Below are 19975 nucleotides of genomic sequence, written 5' to 3'. Positions count from 1 at the left end.
TCTGTGCCAGCGTAAATACGGCATGGCAAAGGGACGTAATCACACGTTGCTTGTGAACGTTTAATGTCTGCATAGTCAGACGCACGATTATAGAATGGACTTATCTTTTCACTCGCATGACAACCTGGTAATCATTTTTAGTCGAGACGTACACCAGGGTGCAGCACAAGACTTGACTAAGGACAAGATCTGACACTAGACAGCAAATTGAAGATCATGGGAACGAATTTGCTTACTTTGACTGACATTCTTCGAAACTTTCCTTTTGATCTTTATGGTCCAGGTTGGCTAAAGAGAAACGTAGATTTGTGAGCACTAAGTATCATGTGACAGTATCAAGATATTTTTTCGTAAAAACTGAGGTGAAGTGGCATTAAATAATGAGTAATAACAAGAGCTACGTCAATGTGATAATCTAATTCAATGCACGATAGGCATTAAATGTGTTACATAATCTTGTTTTGGCAGCGAGCCAGAATAGGTTTACCTGTGTGCCCATGGGCGGAAACAGGAAATGCCATCAACTTCATAGCATTGCCACCTACACACGTATATACCCACACATGCGCTCGCATACCTTTCTGAAAGAATTTCTCCATCACGTCCTGGAAAGGCTGCCTCGTTTCCTCTGTAGACCCCTCCACCACCCTAGCTGCCTGTTTCTCACATGCTGTCGAATGCAAAACACGTGCAACTTTCACACAAAACAGTCTTTCTGATTTTGTCTTCTTGAAATTCAACGTGACCGAAGCACAAAAAGTAATCATGCAATTATAAATCCAACGATGACACGGGGCACGTGAACATCCATATCGCATGCCGAAATCATAGATGCAAAGATCATCATCCCAAAATAAACAATTGAATAATTACAATTTTAAAAATGCATCAAAAAACGAACAATTACACAAAAAATAAATACAAAACACAAAAAATTTTCCCCCCCACAAACATTTTTTGCAAAAATCGCCTGCCGACCCGCCACGCCTCCGGTTGCCGTGGCGACGCGGCTCCCGCTTCGACATACCGTCCAGCTCTTTGCGGATCTTCTTCAACTCGTTCGAGACGTCGTCGAAATTGACGAGCGCGGCCTGAGACACGTCAAGCGGCTCCGGAAGGGGGAACTTGGCGCCCTCTACATCTCCGTTCGGTTCGTACAGCGTCAGGTAGCATCGGACGACGTAGTTGAGAAGACTCGACGAGTTGTCCTGTGTAAGATAATTATTGCAAAACATTAAAGTAAAGTTTAGTCCTTGTACGCCCAAGAGAGGGCGCCACTTGTAGATAAGGATAAGGATAGACGAGTTGTCCTGCACGCGAGGAAGACGCGGAACAGAGAGAGAGAAGGGGGAAAGAGAGAGATGGGGAAGAGGGAGGGAGAGAGAGAGAGAGATAGAGAGATAGAGGGAGAGGGAGAGAGAGAGAGAGAGGGGGAGAGAAAGGGAGAGGGAGAGAGAGAGAGAGGGAGAGAGATAGGGGGGAGGGAGAGCGAAAGATCAAGAGAGAGAGAGAGAGAGAGAGGGAGAGAGAGGGAGAGAGGGAGAGAGAGGGGGAGTGAAAGAGCGAGCGAGAGAGAGAGAGACGGAGTTGAAAGTCAGGTGGAGGTCAGTGTTGGCAATCGGGGTATGACAAAAATAACAAAAATAATATAAATGAGAAAAAAAACTGATCAGTTGGCACTATGGGGTGTTTGTTTCTCTTTTTACTTATTACAATTCTAAGGGCTTTATGAAATGAACTGGGGAATCCCAGTTTAAAACCGGGAATTTTTCGAGCATATGGCTGAAAATAACTAACAAATATCTACGCCCGTACACATGAACACGTCTATCCCATACACACTCATCAACATGGGATTGCAATGTAATAACATTACGATCACACAATTTAAATTAGATAACCTCCTGATAATTAGATATCAATTAAATGGAGCCATACCTGACTTTTTACATCCCTCAGCTTTGGCAGAATCTCGATGTTGAAACCATCTGCTTGCCCTCGTGTTCTGCTACCTGTATCGTAAACACCAACTTTGTAACATACATACTGACTAGTATAAATAAGCTAGTGCAGTTACTTAAAACTCCAGCCTTTGAAAATAAATGCCATAGACCTACGAATGGTTGATAGATTAGCGTATGTTTTGCGGGTTATCAATCTCCCGAACAATGTTTCGTGAGGATTCATTTATAATAGCTATCTTCTTCTTCTTAGTTCCTTCTCTCATCGTGGAGAATAGGGCTGGAAATCTAATTTCTCCGTGACGTTCTATCTTTGGCAGCTCTTATAATTGCTATGGGATACGGCTAAGATTATGTGCTTGCCTCCATTCATGTAGTTCCCAATCGCCAGAATCAATGACATCATTCGTTGGACACCTCTTCCAGTTAGCAGCACCTGTGAATAGCAAAACGGTGTTATTTTGTGTGTTTTACATTTCTGACTATATAGACAATATATAATTGATCTAATTAACCTAAAATATGTAGACTAAAAATATATACTGGATAAGATATTTTTATCTATTTACTCTATACCCTCTATGTATGACGAAATATCCACTAGTGTCTATGGAGCCACAGAGTTCAGCAAAGACTAACTTGTGTTTTGGGAACTATTTATGCAAGTTTTTTTAATCGATATTGATGTTAGATTGCGTATATCATAAATTATCTAACATAATACCTCTATAGCTATAGCTGCCTTAATTTAATCCCATAACATAACTGCAGCTCTCTTTCTTTACAGTACTAACGGCGCCATCTAGTGAAAAGGAATTGCATCTCCTTGTACTAATGATGCTGAAACTCTGCTAGGCTACATGTGAGAACAAAGCTGATAGGTTCTCTAATCCGGTACTGCAGTGTCTTGCTTCAGGGTATACACTAAGAAGAGAATGCTGATGGTGAGCATGGTACCTGACATGTCAGCCTGAAATTGCTGAGTTTGCTCTCCAGTGCAGAGATTGTCTCCATGAACGAAGATTGGTAGATGATGCAATGAATTCGCTCCAAGTAGTTGGGGATCTTTGCCAGGTCATACAAAAACCTTAACAAAAAATGAGCGAGCATAGTTATTCATCATATCATAATACAGTCTTGTATGTTTCTATCTATATATACCCATTCCTTTTAAACACAACAATAGTACAACAATCATAAAATATACACACAGATCTGTGCATTGAAAATCTTTCAATCTAGCATATACCAACGTATGGCATTATTTTCACTTAAATTGTGGTTTACTTTCTGCTAGATTTATCCTGCTAGATGCTGCAAATGATTTTAGTTAGTTAGTTATCCCTTGTAGATGCCTAGAATGCACACAAGGCAGTAACAAGAGATCTCCAACATCGTCGGTCCGCTGCTACTGGCCTCAGCGTGTCACATGACAGGTCACACACCCACATCGCGATCTCCCTCTCGATAGTCCTTCTCCGGGTCTCCGTGGGTCTTCCCTTTCTTCTCCTCCCGTCTGGCGTCCAGCTAAGTGCCGTTTTCGCTATGGTACCTTCTTCCATCCGGGCGACATGACCGAGCCAAGTCTATCTTCTTCTTTCAATTATATTTCCCAAAGGTTTGCAAATTATAGGGCAATAAAAATGAGGACAGGGCTTCACTTACTGTTCAGGTTTGTCAAGAGCTGTCTGCTCATCCTTATTCTTCTCCACCGCATCCGTGATCGCCTTCAACTCCTCAGCCTCCGGTCGCTACGGATACACAGAACATTTCGTCAGGTACTGTGTGTGTGCGCGCGTGCGTGCGTGCGTGCGTGCGTGCGTGCGTGCGTGTGTGCGCGCGTGCGTGCGTGTCTGAATGTGTGTCTGTATGTTGGTGTGTCTGTCTGTGTGAGTGCGTGCGTGCATGTGCGCTACGGTGTGTGTGTGTGTGTGTGTGTGAGAGAGAGAGAGTGGTACTGTGTGTGTGGGGGGGGGGGGACGTATAACATTTTCCACGCATGTTCTCAGCAGTCACCATTATTTTTAACATTACCCTTAAGATTAGTGCTAATGGCAGGCACCTAAGACTGCATCGGGGAACACTCATACAGACTCACGAATTGTAATTGTGTCACTGGACACGAGCCCCACGAGAGCACATGCACATATACCGTTCAACGCTGTGGTCGAGGGATGTACTCACGTTCTCGTAGACTTTCTGAAGCCGGTCATAATCCAGCAAAGTGGTATCGACGTTTAACAGAGCTGAAATGGGAAACGCGTCAGCCAATTTAAAATCAATGCTGCCAGAACGCGCTGAATAGCGAGAAATGCATGCAATAAACTCGTTCCCCACTGAATTTACCTAGTTAATGGCACCGACAGAAAGCAATTTAAAGATGAAAACACAACAACATCAGAATTCTGTACTTCTAATAAAAATGTGAATTAACTTGTGAGGAGGAGTGTCTCTGCAGAGAAATACATGTGATTATTTGCACTTTGCTGAAATTGAAATCGATTTACGATCGAATCGAGGTTACGATATCGACAAAATCGAATTTACGATCTCAAATATCGAATTCAGGATTTTCCCGTTTCATCGGAATTAACGGTTTTCGCAGATCGAGTAACTTTCGCATTACTTGATTCAACATCACTGATCTCAATGTGCAGACTAGAGAGAACAATGCCGAGACCCTGAGATCGCTTCTGGTCCAGTATCTTGATGACCTGTAAGAACGCAAAGATCATACTTTTGTGATATGCGCATACGTGTTGTATATTGGTGCGTGAGCACTGTGCGCATGCGCGGATTTTCCCACCTTTTTTGGTGTTTGCATTTCAGAGCATGGGTGCCAATTTATAGGCTCCCGAAATAAAGACAATTAGTAATTTGTAAATGTGTAAGGCATATTATTACAGCTTTCACACATAGAAAAGTATAGAGATGCTAGTATAACTAGTATAACTAGTATATACTAGCCTAACTAGTATATTATTTCCATGTAGAATTCTTATTCATATAAATATTATTATTAGTAGTAGTATTATTATTATTATTATAGAAGTATTATTCATAGAAATGTATAGAGACACTAGTATAACTAGTATATACTAGCCTAACTAGTATATGATTTCTATGCTCTCATGCAGGTCAACTACACGAGCACTAGCGACTGTATTATTACACGACGACCCTATGCTAACTTACTTTACGCTAACTATAATGTATCAGTTTAGTATTATTATTATTCGATACTTTTAGCCGACTTACTTACTTTAAAACTTACTAACACTTTGCTAGTTTTTACTTTAGGCCGACAAACTTATTATTATATTATTCATTCATCAACTTATCATCATTCAACTTATTCATTATTATATCCTAAACGTGTTTGCTTTCTACACTCGTGGAAACGAATAACGTCAGCCATGTTTCTACCAGGTGCATCAGCTCTCACTGTGTCTTTATGATTAGCGTGCTCCATTGACGTATAATAGTAACGTTGTATTTTGAGGATTACATGAAATACAAGTAAGCAAACAAACAATATCAATGTGTATGTTTACACATAGGATATCCAATTTTGTTTGAATGTATAAGATTCTATGCTAATATATATTATATATATACAAACACATGCACACACATACACACACATATTTATTTATGCATTTATATGATATATACATATCCATGAAGAAGATTACAAGGAGATTGCGAGCAAGAAAACTAATAATATCTATAGGTATGTGCAAACATGTGCTATCTACTTCTGTTTGAATGTATCAGATTCTCTCTCTCTCTCCCTCTCTCTATTTCTCTTTCTTTCTCTATCTCTCTTTCTCTCACTCTCACTTTCTATCTCTCTCACTCCCTTTCTCTTTCTCTCTTGCTGCCTCCCATAATGTATAGATTTTTAAAATCTAAATCGATGATTGCATACCATCGATAGCTATTATATTTATATCCTACCTTCTTCACTTGTTTTTTATTTGATTCAGCAGTTTTCTTCTTTTTTGGTTGCATCTGTTTTTTAGAAAACAACACCTCGAATTCGTCTACATCAATCTGCGGCTCCTCCAGTTCCTCCCATAGAGTCTTGGTGCCCTCTGGTAGCCTGAAATGCAAACAATCAGCCCATGAAGAACATAACATCTCTTGAAAACATTGCTTACACTCGCACTCCTTAATTTGCAAGATGCAAAATTTCATATAGAGTAATGTTCAGTGTAACAAATGTATACTATATTAGTCTCTACATGACAACACACCCGCCATGATAAACTATGGAGATAACAATTTTCACGGGGGAACAGCACAACGTCACATAAGTATTAATTGCGCACAACTAGATTGTTTTCACCATACTAGCTTTCTACCAGACAGCCGATCTTGTAATTGGCAGTTGAGTTGCCTGTTTCCCTCCGTCAGCACCCTCCCTCTTCGCTCCTTCTCGCCTCTCGCTCCCTTCATTGGTACCATTCTTCCCTCTGTAGATATCTTGCCTCCGTCTGCAGGTGCCCTCCCTCACCGTTGGTAGCCTCCCCATCCGTGGGAACCCTCCCTCTTTCCCTCCATGGGTAAAAAACCTCCTTCCTTCCGTGGATACCTTCCCTCCCTCTCTAAGCACCTTTCCTCTGTGGATATCCTCACTCCATAGATACCCTTCCTCCTTACGTGTGTACAGTCCCTCTGTTGGCACCCACCTTCCCTCTGTGTGTGCCCTCCTTCTCTCCATTGGTACCCTCCTTCTTTGATTCCTTTCCTCCCTCTGTGGGTACCCTCCATCACTTCTTCCTTCACTACCTCCCACTTTATATATCTCTCTTCCCTCCCTCCTTCCCTTCCCACACTCACTATGCGATGGTGACCTACTCAGGCATGATCTTATGAAGGTCGTGTAGCTGAATCCTGTTCCAGAACAGTGGCTTCATCTCTGCTTTCGGCACCTTCAGCGATTTCCTGGGACCTGTGGCAAAAATGACAGCCGGACATCACCATCACTTCACACGTATCGCGCACGCTTGAACAATAGATCTTCACACTCCCAATCTTCTTATTAATAATAATATCTTAATATTCCCACAGAAACCCCCATCACTTTGGCCTAGGGTATATATATATAAAAGCCTGATTGTTTCTTATAGTCACCCGAATTAGTACAACCGTTACATTGACAGTTGTAGAGAACTGTTGGAAAAATCTTACTGGTTTTGTTCAAACTTAAAACTTTGTAAGACATTTTGTGAAGATAAAGAAGTGGGCCTGTAATAGCACATAATAGCACCATTATAATTCTAGTGCCGTATCCACGGACTATAAACATGGGCTATGTAAACAACTAACATCCTGGTTCATTGCATCTTCACAAGGCAAGGCAATTCGAGATATCCACACAAAAGGGACACTCAATTAAGCACCCTCGCTCACTTTAGAAAGGGCGAGATGAAGAACCAGTTTTCGAGCGTAATTTTACGATTAAGCATCGTCGCTCATCATAAAAATTTACCGTGAAAATCACACGTCGGTTTTTTCGCTCAGCCGACCGCTTCGGCTCTCATAGATAGATTTCCTCGCAGCTAATGTCGCCAACACACAGCCACAGCCAGCCTCCTCACACGCATGCTAGCCTCCTCACACTGCCAAGGCACCACGCTGCACTTACCTCTCTGCATGACTGGAGCACCAGAAGACATCGGCGGCGGCGGCGGGGGCCGTCCCCCAGCACCGGGAGGGGGAGGCGGAGGAGGGGGCGGCCCCGAACCGGGGGGTGCCGGAGGAGGAGGAGGAGGCGGTGGCCCCGATCCTAGTGGAGGAGGGGGAGGGGGAGGAGGTGGTGGTGGGCCTCCTCCTAGCGGGGGCGGTGGGGGTGGTGGAGGTGGTGGTACTGATCCCATCCCGGGAGGTGGAGGTGGAGGAGGAGGAGGGGGAGGGGCGGGGATGGGTGTTGCGTGGCCATTCTCCGTGAGTGACGCAACCTTGGCCTTCACACCGACTCCAGTATGGAGGTTACTGATGGCTTCATCTAGGCTCTTCTCCTCCCTCAGATTTTCGATGCCAGCAAGTATCTATCAAACGTCGAAAAAATCATTCTGTTATTGTGAATTAATTAATAAATTATGAATAAAGAAACACATTACAGATACTATCAAGTACGGAAACATTCCAGGAGCAGCTATAACGAGTAATAACATAAATAGTCTATATGAATGATGTTATCAGGAGTAAATAATAATCGATGCTATTATTATTCAGTCCTGGTGTTATCACACTATACAATTAAGTACAATTGAGTTTCTTAACTAGAGCATGCTCAGGATTCGATTAATGCCATCAGAAAATCACAGACTACGGACTGTCATTGGAAGTTTAGGAACGTTGCCTAACCTAAGTCAATCTTGCCTTATTAACACCAAGCCTGAGCCAAGCATATTTTTGAGTGCAGTGCAGCTCTACCGGCACAGTAATTATAAATATTTTCGTGCAAAACCAAAAAATAAGCGGTAAATCATTTAAGGAAAAGCATGTATACTTTCCCATCGTTGATTTACGGCACCACAGTCACTGTGTGTCAGGTTCATTTGCCCTGGCTGCATCGCACCCCGTAATGTCGACCCACACCTCCTGTTCTACACACGTAGTATTACTATATATACACACACATACGTTGTATTTCTCTAGCTCCCACAGCTCTTGCTCTACACACATAGTACTACTAAGTCTAGATATATACACACATACGTTGTATCTCTCTAGCTCCAACATCTCCTGTTCTATACACGTAGTATTACCATGCACACGTACTTTGTATTTCTCTAGCTCCCACACCTCCTGTTCTACACACATAGTACTACTATATATACACACTATATATATATATATATATATATATATATATATATATCAGGAGTGTATCAATACAACCTCGCTAGTTGTTTGCTATGTTTGCATTGCTAAGCGATAGAGGGCTTTCAAAAGCATTGCCCTTATGTTTCGGTTCACAGTTGTTGACTTCACGGTATAACTTTCTAAAACCACATTGTACGTTTGGACCGATATCTCCCGATTTGTCATTTTTGTGAGACCAACGATTAGACACGGATAAAGTTTAATGATTAAGGCAAGACTTGAGCTCAAGTTTATCGAGGTAAACACAATAAATCATAGGTAGACTAAGGCTACTAAATGTTGAATTTTGCCGGTTTTATAGTCTGTCTCACTCCTATTGATATATATATATAACAGTTACACATACTTTGTATTTCTCTAGCTCCAGCTCCAGTGCAGCCAGCTGATTCTCATACTCGCACCGGCTGCTGGCAAACTCCGTTTGGCGCGCGAACAGCGACACGCCTTGCTCCTTCTAGTGAGAAAACACCGAAAATTACTTCCCCCTTGTTGCGCGGCGCAGATTGCGGGTTATTTGCGAGAGAGGCCATTATATTTTCGAGAGAGTCCCGCGCGTGTGAGAGACTATTATATTTGAGACCCACTATTAGTGTGTAATGCGCAATTACGCTGTTGTGCAGTTTCGGCGGCCGCCCGTAGCCGTGTGTACATTTCCCCGACGAGCAATCCATCAGGGGTTTATTCGGAGGATATCGAAAATACGTCTTAACGGCTAGACTCGAAATCGACGATAGATCGACAGATCGGACAGTGGCGAATGCTTGACCGCTACGACGCAATGTTCTAGCGAACTCTTCACCGCAACCGTGCAATGTTCTTGCAAACGCTTGACCGCTATGGCGCAATGTTCTTGCAAACGCTTGACCGCTACCGTGCAATGTTCTTGCGAACTCTTGACCGCTACCGCGCAATGTTCTCGCAAACTCTTGACCGCCATAGCGTAATGTTCTCGTGAACGCTCAACCGCTACCGCAATTTTCTTGTGAACGTTTGACCGCTATGGTGCAATGCGCTGACGAAGGAAAAAGTATTCGGAACGGAATGATGACGTTCCTGGTCATGAGAGTTTGCCCCGACCCCACAAGAAAGAACGAGAGACAATCGATTAAGATTGTTTATCAGATGTACTACGGGACTCGAGGACGGAGAGCGATGGTATCGTACAGTACGAACGCAGTGAAGAGCTCTGAGCATCCTAACAAACCGAATAAAAGGATGACGGTAGAATCTTAAGTTTCTGTCAAAAACGGGCACAGTCCCACAGTAACATAGCTCTAGAACTATAGCCCTTCGCTCTGCCAAGGGCTATAGTTCTAGAGCTAACAGTAACACTGTCGGTGGAGACTGAGGCTGCGAGGGGGTGGGTCCAGAAGAATTACCTGCAGCTGTTCCATTGCGTGGGCGTGATCCTTCTTAAGTTCCATCACCACGTTTTGATGTTCTAAGAAAACAGGCAAACAACAGCAGACTTAAATACACGTTCCTCCGAATTCCGTTTTCGATACATCACTGTCAAGATGCGAGCAAATAACTAACAACACGGTCTCTTTCGTTTAACTTCAACAATTTAGTAAGTAAAACGGCAAACAAGTGTGTTGGAGTTGAGTGGTGGGGGCCTGTTTTTGCAAGACTGTACAATTTTATTCGGCATGACATCCCAACACCGACAGAAGGCCAGACACTCAAGACGTTAAGAACTGCACATAACAAAAGACATGATAGAAAGATACATTCTAGCAGTTAGGTGTAATATTGTGCTTCTCATACCAGCACAAGCTTGACAACTGGGAAAAAGGGAGGGGCATGCCGTAATACCAGGAGAACACAATAACTCGTCAGTTCCAATACACTGCTCAACATAGGGTCAACGTTCGCGGTAAGCTTGGGGTAACGATGTAACGTTAGAGTTATTATTAGGATTACGCTCATGATCACACACTGCCACCTCTAAAACTAAACTTAACTCTAAAACTAAACTAACTTAACCTTAATCCTAACCTTAATCCTATCCCCAACAGTGTATTGGCCCTCCTGACCATCCTACATTCAAAATCAGGTGCACATACATAAACCAGGGCGTGTAACGAACGACTTTATGCTTGCTAACTAAGTAGGTGTACTGGTGAAACCTCGTCACGTAAGCGGGCAATAACCGTGCTCTACGTGCGTGCGTATGTGTGTGCGTGCGTGTGTGAAGTGTTCACACGCAATCCTCTCGTGCGCGTGTACGTGCGTGTGTACGTGTGCGTGTACGTGCGTGTTGTGTTCACACGGCACGCACTCGTGCGCGTGTGCGTGCGCGTGCGCGTGTGTGTGCTGTGTTCACATGCCACACACTCGTTTGCGTGTACGTGCGTGCGTGTGTGCTGTGTTCACACGCCACCTACTCGTGCGCGTGTACGTGCGCGTGTGCGTGTACGTGTGCATGCGTGTGCTGTGTTCACACGCCACCCACTCGTGTGCGTGTACGTGCGTGCAGGTGTGCTGTGTTCAGACGCCACCCACTCGTGTGCGTGTACGTGCGTGCAGGTGTGCTGCGTTCGCACGCCACCCACTCGTGTGCGTGTACGTGCGTGCAGGTGTGCATGTGTTCGCACGCCACCCACTCGTGTGCGTGTACGTGCGCGTGTGCGTGTGCGTGTACGACCAAGCAAACGTACGCAGCTCCACGGCTAGGAAGCTACACAACGCTCTCGGCAGGCATATTCGTAGCAAGCGTTATTTCTCGCAAGGATGGCTTAACGATTTGTCCCGCTCTCATATAACTAGCTGGAAAATATCTTGGCAGATTTCAGACGAGAAAGGCTTAACGATTTGTCCCGAACTTATAAGTCGCGGGGAAACATAATATGAGCAGATTTCTGACGCAAATTGCGTCTTCGTTTCGCGTGAATTGAGTGGCAGCGTGGCTGCGATCATATACTAACTGCAAAACCAGGAGAAGTGAACAAAGACTATCTAACTCACATCATGCTTTAACAACGGATCTTCTTTAGCAAGCGATAACATTTTGCTACGTGCCCCAAGGGGTTCATGAATAACAGGGAGCAGAGATGAAGTCTCGAAGATTTTAAGTTTAGTTTTTTTTCAAATACTTTTAATTAAGATCAACATACAGGCCTAGATTGCGGCCAACAATTTACTTAACTTGCCCTTGCATAGGTGTTTCGACCTTAGAGACCTAACATTTTATTCATTTTCTGGCTTATTCTCTATACTTACGATTCACCTGTGGGTTTAATGTTTTGTTTGTTGTTCTTCGCTCGTAACTAACCAAATTATAATTGACATTTTACCTTTACTTTAGTTTTTCCTATTTGTCTCGTGCTCTCCGTCGTATATTTTCGTCCAACACCGACAAATAACGAAACAGCTATTTGTAACGGAGGTTTATATGTGAGCTCTCCCCGCTTGTGTGTACGTATAGTTTGATCTGGTACGATCGCACGGTAGTGCCTATAGACAATTCTCGAGTATTCAATCTTGACGCTCGAATCAAATCTGATTCTGTTCGATCGACCAGATCTCTGAACGCCGGCACGCTCTGCAAACTTCTCTCATGATAGTTTGCCCCTCGAGTAATTTATTGATTATTTGACTTATTGATTTATTGACGCTGTTATTTCAGGCGGTCTAGCGTGCTGTGGCTGACAGCTAGAGACCGGCCAGTGGTGCGACTGTCTGTACCAGGAACTCACCACGAGTCGAATATGAGTAACAAGTATGTAAGTAACAAGTAACTGAGTAACTGAGTAAAGGTAACTGAGTAACAAGGAACAAGTAACATGAGTAACAAATATGTACGTAACAAGTAACAATATGAGCAACAACGAATCGTGTCTCGAAGACTTGACATTTAAGTTCATGGATGCAAGCCATTTAAGTTCATGGATGAATCATTAACGATTTAAGTTCATGGATGGATCATTAACGATTTAAGTTCATGGATGGATGGAACTGTGTACGATTCAATAATAATGCCCGACAGTACGCTCCCGAGTGGCGACTATAGCGTGCGCTTGCCTCCCTACAATAAAATTAGGAATCAATTTAAACATAGACTGAACAACAGAAGCGTATATCACCGCAATAATAAAACACAACAGGTCACGGTCGCTTTCGTATCAGGTATAGTAAAACCGGTATAGCGCATGTTTCCTTTAGTGCCGTCAGGAAACGCCTTATTTATTCAAGAGGTTTCAAGAACTCACCCCCTGGAGCACTGTGTCCAACTGCAGGGAGGCATGTTTAACAAAAATACTGCATTAGCGTTCAACTATTGTTACGATCATAGTTACCCTTACTACACTACCACACTACAGTACACAACTACACTATCGTTATCGATGACGCTTCGATTTAAAACATGTAATTATCTACTGTCCGTTTATTCCACTTCCCAAATTCTTACATGTCGTCACGGAATATTACACCTCTGTGTTTAGCTTACACGGTCTGGTACGTTGTTAGCCTGTGGATATTTCCACAAAGGATACATGCTCATCTGTCTGTATTGTGCATAGCACATGTAAAGATAATATGTGATATGAAGTTAATCTGACCAGAGACTGATGCATGTATTTCTAAAAAAAATCGATGACGTATTTTTGCGCAAGGCCCTTATACATGATTACTTACAACAAGAAGTTAGATGACAAACGTTAGAAGGAAATCGTGTAACGAACATTAGAAACAGATATGACAAGATAGAATAGAGAGATAAGAACGTCACCGCAGGTTTTACAGCAACATTGTTACACGAAATCTCACAAACAATTTTAGGGTAACTGTTACACCGTAACACAAGTTAACACATGTTACAGCGAACGTTACACACATTGACGTACATAACATACTAACTAATCTAACATATCATAACATAACATAACATAACATAACATAACATAACATAACATAACATAACATAACATAACATAACATAACGTAACATAATACAACACAACACAACATAACATAACATAACATAACATACTGAAGTAAACAGCTATCAGAACAAATGTTAGCATGACTGTGACAACGTAAAACGTGCATTTTACAGCGCCCGTTACGCACACGGACTTACATAACCTTACGCAAAAACGGACGTTAATTCAACGGGAAACTGAACTGCCACGGATGATAGATAGATGGATAGAAAGATGGATAAATAGATGAGCATGAAGTAGAAAGTGAGATACGGGTACGATACAGCACGATACATACAATACATACATAATACATAACATAACATTACAGGTCACATACATGCAATGCATGCCATGCATGGGATAGAGTAGAATAGGATAGATAGATAGATGGATAGATAGATAGATAGATAGATAGATAGATAGATAGATAGATAGATAGATAGATAAATAGATAGATAGATAGATAGATAGATAGATAGATAGATAGATAGATAGATAGATAGATAGATAGATACTTACCAGCTTCGGAGTACCTAAGGCTGGTCTGACTCGGGGCGTAAGGTACCGGCGGCGGCCACATTCCCTCGATGGTCAGCTTTCTTGGCACGGGTCCGCCGCCAATGTCCGCCAGCTGTGCTGACCGCGTCCACGTGTACATCACGTCCGGCTGCCGGCAGACGATGTCCAAAGTCATGTTAACACCGCAGCGCAGACAGCAGCCGACAACAGCCGCCTGCCTGACCGCTAGCACTGCGTCACCGGTAGCGTCAGCACCGCTAGCACTGCGTCAGCGATAGTTACGTTGTTACCCCTAGCGTCATTATCGCGACACTGCTAGCATTGCGTCACGGCTGGCGTGAGGACCGCGTCACTGCTAGCATACACACTGCGTCACCGCTAGCGTCTACACTGCGTCATCACTAGCGTCCGCACCGCATCACTGATAGCATATACACCGCGTCGCTGGTTGCGTCCACACCGCGTCACCGCTTGCGTCCGAACCGCGTCACTGAATGCATCCACACTGCGTCGCCGCTTGCGTCCGCACCGCATCACTAATAGCATATACACCGCGTCCTCGCTTGCGTCCGCACCGCATCACCGCTTGCGTCCAGACCGCGTCACCGCGTCACTGCGTCACCGCTAGCGTCTGTCCCGCTAGTTGCCGTGCGCGTGCGGACGCGTGAACACGTCCTTCCCGCGGGCTCTCTCGCTCTCTCTAGTATGTTATCTATCTGTGGTGCTACCGCTCATCGCGTGCTCTCACGCTCGCCACGCGCGCACATATGTACGCGCGAGCTTGCCGACGCATTGTATGCAGAGTCACGAGCGAAACACTCGTGCCCCGGTGGTCGGAACACACGTCCGGCACAGCCCGCGGCGCGCAGAGCGAGTGTATAGAGAAAACGCGTGGCGACAGTGTGTACATGCGGAGGCGTGCGGAGACATACGTAACATAGCGACAGCATAGAGATATACGTAGAGGCATTTTTCGAGACATTGTTTATGTAATAATGAGTTTGTTACCCCGTCGACTATCCCGAGCGACAGCGGTCGTACTATTTCTGTATTACATTTAGACACCGTAGAGACATTTTTCGAGACATTGTTGAGACATTGTAGAGATATTTTTCGAGACATTGTTGAGACATTGTAGAGGCATTTTTCGAAACAATTGTATGAGGACAAGTGTAGCAGGCATTTTTATCGAGACAGTGCTGGAGCAGTAGAGGCATTTTTTCGAGACATGTTGAGAACATTGGATAGAGGGCATTTTCGAGCACATGTTGACACTGTAGAGGCCATTGTTCTGTAACATGGTTGAGACAGTGTACGAGGCATTTTCGAAGACATGTTGAGACATTGTAGAGGTATTTTTCGGAGACATGTGAAGCACCATTGATAGAGGCATTTATTCGGCATTGTTGAGACACTGTACGGCATTTTCGAAACGATGTTGAGAACACTGCCAGAGGCATTTTTCGAGACATGTTGAGACGATTGTAGAGAAACACAGCGGGTAGAGACAGCGTACTGCAGACCTGTGGAGGCACGCCAGCCGAGTGGAGGCAGCGTTTTGAGATAACGGTGGAGACACGCTGGGAGACAGCCTGTGCGCAGCTTATGGGACTACGCGGTGTAGAAGCGCGAGTAGCGAGAGGTGGTGGAGGCGTGTGTGACAGGTGCGGTGCGTCATGGGCGCTTCGCACGCGAGGGTGGGGTTCAAGCGGGTGCGCGCTTAGTGTGAACGCGCGGACGGTCTACATCTAGCCATCCACCCTCTACACGGTACAGCACACGACCCATAGAACCCACCGGACTCCTCTCGCGCGCTCTCTCGCTCTCGCTCGCTCTCCTCTCTCTCTCGCTCGCTCGCGCGTCGCGCGGCCGTCTCGCGCGCTATCTCGCTCTCTCTCGCTATCGCTCTCTCTCGCTCGCTCTCCTCGTCTCGGCTCGCGCGCTCGGCGCGCGCTCGCTCTCTCTCTCGCTCTCGCGCGCGCTCTCTCTCGTCGCTCTCTCTCGTCGGCTCGCTCTCTCTCCGCTCACGCTCTCTATACTCTCGCGCTTCTCTGCTCACGTCTCTCTCTTGCTCGCGCGCCTCTCGCACTCTCTCGTTTCTCGCGCGCCCGCTCTCTCGTCTCTCGCATCGCTCTCTCTCTCTCTCGCACTCTCGCGCTATCTCTCATTTCGCTCAGGCGCCTCTCTCTCGCTCTCGCTCACTCTCGCGCGTTCTCTCTCGTCACGCTTCACTCGCGCGGGTTCTTCTCTCTCTCGCTCTCTGCTCCGCGTCGCTCTCTCTCTCTCTCTCTCTCTTCTCATCTCTCTCTCACTCTCTCTCTATCGCTCTCTCTCTCTCTCACCTCTCGCAGTTCTCCCTCTCACAGCCTCTCACGCTCTCGTTTCTCTCTCTCTCTCGCTCTCTCTCGTCCTCTCTCTCTCGCTCTCTCATCTAGCTCTCTCTCGCTCTACTCTCTCTCTCTCTCTCTCTCTCTCGCTCTCTCTCTCTCTCTCGTCCGTCGTCTGCTCTTCTCTCTCTCTCTCTCTATCTCTCATATCGCTCCGTCTCATCTCGCTCTCTCTCGCTCTCGCTCTCATCTTTTCTTCTACTCTCCTCTCTCTGTCTCGCCGCTCTCTGCTCGCTCTCTCTCTCGCTATCTATCCTATCTATCGCTCCTCTCTCTCTCTCGCGCTCTCTCTCTCTCTCAGCTCGCGCTCTCTCCTCTCTCTCGCTCGCTAATCTCTCTCTCTCTCGCACTCTCTCCTATCGCTCTCTCTCTCTCTCGCGCAACCGCTCGCTCTGTCGTCTATCTCACTCTCTCATCATCTCTTATTTGGTCTCTCTCTCTCTCTCTCTCTCTCTCTCTGCTCTCTCTCTCGCTCTCTCTCTCTCTCGTCTCTCGCATCTTCGCTCTCTCTCTTCGCTCTCGTTCTCTCTCTCTCGCTCATCTCTCTCCTTCTCTCTCTCTCTCTCTATTCCTCTCTCTCGCGGCTCACCTTCTCACTCTCTCTCCTCTCTCTCGCTCTCTTCTCTCTCTCGCTCTCTCTCACGCCTCTTTTTCTCTCTCTCCTCTCTCACTCTCTCTTTTTCTCTCTCTCTCACTCTCCTCTCTCTTTCTCGTCGCTCGCGGTCGCTCTATCTCTCTCTTCCTCTCTCTCTCTCTCTCGCGCTCGCATCGCGCTCTCTTTCGCTCTCTCTCACTGCTCTCTTTCTCTCTCTCACGTCTCTCTCTCTCTCTCTCTCTCTCTCTCTCTCTCTCTCTCTCTCTTTCTCTACACACAGATGTCACATGAACGCGTTATACGCGGCCGGTTTTCAAGCGCGCAACCAACGCAGCATTTTAAATGAAAATAAACAAGCCCGTGTAATCTTTCGAATATCCTAATAAATAATAATATAAGAAAGTCATCGAGATGATGAATTATTTTTTACCAATTATTTTTTACCAAATATTCAGTGAGGAGGTCGTGAATTAGTGAGTGGCACCTACAGCTTAATCCAGACTCACTGCCTACACTGTTTACATGCGACGAGGGTGCGATGATGCCTACATCTACATGCGTTATGCTAAGCTGAAGAGCTCGGCAAATATTTGTAATTGAGAGGCATTTTCGCCGCGCGTTTCCCCAACCGCTCGATCGCCGGTAAACACTGCACCGAGCTGCGCTCCGGTTACGGGTCCTTGGTTGGGATAATGACGGGATTGGTCTCCTTGGTAGGGTTACTTAGGGGGTTGGTCCTTGGCTGGGATAGTTAAGGGGCTTGGACCTTGGTCCCCACCAATTCCAATAGCCAAAAAATGTCATCGACAGCTCAAGTGCGTAAACCTAACGGACTTCGCTGTGTCGCTTGCTACATTCACACGACCCACGTCAGGGTTATGGACACACACGCGCGCGCACACACACGCACGCACGCACACACACGTGTGTGTGCCCAGAGCTTTGGCTTAAGACGTGTGAATATATATATATATATATATAATATATATATATATATACGTTATATTAGTCATAGCGGGTGGAGTAAATGTAACGCGCATCTCCCCCAACGTTCTAGCCAGTCGATTTAGCCGAGTTCTTGCTTCCTAGCAACCGGACGCAGCGTTACAATCACCGGGTACGTTATACTCACTCCACCCCTCACTCGCTGTACTCCTGTACACAGTACAGTCACGCGCGCAATTACGCACGTAAATTTCATCAGATTTTATTCTTCGCAATACCGACTGGCGGGCGCGACGCGGTAATTTACGCCAAACTCAAGAGACCATCTAAGATACATCTAGAGTTTCCGTATTAGCATCAGAAAATCCCAGACAGAAGAAACCTGAACACCCGGACCTCGCTGATCATTCTTTGGTTATGCCAATGAATTTAACTAATTAATTCGTCATTTAATTCATTAATTGTGCCACGTGGCCAAGCGAGCCTACGAACACCGTTTGGTTACTGAAGTCACTTGACTGAGGTCAGGTGACTTTGCAATGACAGGTGGTGTGGCGCAACACGCTCACCTGTTGTTCTCTCCTACCTACTGAAATTTTCCTACGACAGTTTTGCCCGAAATTCCAATCATGCTGATATGGTCTAGTATATATTTTTTTGCCTTGGGCAGAAAGTTTTAACTTTTTTTGCAATGGCCACCTGAGATGGAAATGGCCTGATGTTTTTTTGCGACGGGCTCCCACAGTAGGATTGCTCTCATTCGTGTCTTTTGGCGATGCACAGTCACGGAAGGAAGTGTCTAATTGTGTTTTGGCGACAAGCACCCAAGTAAGGAATGGTCTAATGTTTTGTGTGACCGGCACCCGCATAAGGAATGGTCTAACGTTTTTTGTGTGACAGGCACCCACGTAAGGAATGGTCTGAAGGTTTTTGTGTGACGGGCACCCATGTAAGGAATGGTCTCGTGTTTTTCGGAAGGAATGGTCTAATGTTTTTATTGTGATGGGCACCCACGTAAGGAATGGTCTCGTGTTTTGTGTGACGGGCACCCATGTAAGGAATGGTCTCGTGTTTTTCGGAAGGAATGGTCTAATGTTTTTAATGTGATGGGCACCCACGTAAGGAATGGTCTCGTGTTTTTCGGAAGAAATGGTCTAATGTTTTTATTGTGATGGGCACCCACGTAATGAATGGTATCGTGTTTTTTGTGTGACGGTCACCCATGTAAGGAATGGTCTCGTGTTTTTATTGTGACGAACACCCACGTAAAGAATGGTCTCGTGTTTTTATTGTGACAGACACCCACGTAAGGAATGGTCTCGTGTTTTTTTTTGTGGCGGGAGCAGAGCCCCCTCGGAAGAGCTTCCTTCGTCACTCACCCTGAATATCGTCGACTGCTGCTGGCCCTCCAGGGCGTGCAGGATCCCCGCTGCCATCAGATGTGTGCAGAACTGCGCAGCGATCAGCCGCAGCTCCTGCCGGTTGAGAGCGCTGCATACGTAGTGGTCGTCGCTGAACGATGAACACAGCCAGTTGAGCAGCATCTGACCTGCGGGGTGATAGACGGGATAAATATAATACCATGTCATGGGTTACATAATAATATATGATGGGTTACATAATGATATGTCATGGGTTATATAATGATATATCATGCATGGGTTATATAATGATATATCATGCATGGGTTATATAATGATATATCATGCATGGGTTATATAATGATATATCATGCATGGGTTA

At 45.2% G+C, this 19975-nt stretch overlaps 2 protein-coding genes across 2 annotated transcripts in view; both read right to left on the bottom strand.

Annotated features, from left to right (window-relative positions):
- The window catches only part of LOC106813886 (formin-2-like), a 35301-nt gene extending 27631 nt beyond the window's left edge, over nt 1–7670 (bottom strand). Inside the window, exons 1-12 of the mRNA XM_014818131.1 lie at nt 7615–7670; nt 6825–6918; nt 5922–6066; nt 4588–4675; nt 4146–4207; nt 3627–3712; nt 2919–3048; nt 2325–2397; nt 1939–2012; nt 1028–1208; nt 578–670; nt 237–288 (exon numbers count right to left, since the gene is read on the bottom strand). Of these exons, the coding sequence (XP_014673617.1) occupies nt 237–288; nt 578–670; nt 1028–1208; nt 1939–2012; nt 2325–2397; nt 2919–3048; nt 3627–3712; nt 4146–4207; nt 4588–4675; nt 5922–6066; nt 6825–6918; nt 7615–7645 (1109 nt within the window). The 5' untranslated portion in view covers nt 7646–7670. The remainder of the gene's footprint in view (nt 1–236; nt 289–577; nt 671–1027; nt 1209–1938; nt 2013–2324; nt 2398–2918; nt 3049–3626; nt 3713–4145; nt 4208–4587; nt 4676–5921; nt 6067–6824; nt 6919–7614) is intronic.
- An 85-nt stretch (nt 7671–7755) lies between these two features.
- The window catches only part of LOC106813885 (mucin-19-like), a 26721-nt gene continuing 14501 nt past the window's right edge, over nt 7756–19975 (bottom strand). The window contains exons 3-8 of the mRNA XM_014818130.1: nt 19612–19781; nt 14306–14453; nt 10238–10299; nt 9205–9312; nt 7886–8017; nt 7756–7800 (exon numbers count right to left, since the gene is read on the bottom strand). Of these exons, the coding sequence (XP_014673616.1) occupies nt 7756–7800; nt 7886–8017; nt 9205–9312; nt 10238–10299; nt 14306–14453; nt 19612–19781 (665 nt within the window). The remainder of the gene's footprint in view (nt 7801–7885; nt 8018–9204; nt 9313–10237; nt 10300–14305; nt 14454–19611; nt 19782–19975) is intronic.

This window comes from Priapulus caudatus, unplaced genomic scaffold (genome assembly GCF_000485595.1).
Source record: "Priapulus caudatus unplaced genomic scaffold, Priapulus_caudatus-5.0.1 Scaffold839, whole genome shotgun sequence".
Classification (NCBI taxonomy): Eukaryota; Metazoa; Priapulida; class Priapulimorpha; order Priapulimorphida; family Priapulidae; genus Priapulus; species Priapulus caudatus.
This window is presented reverse-complemented; position numbering and strand designations above follow the sequence as displayed.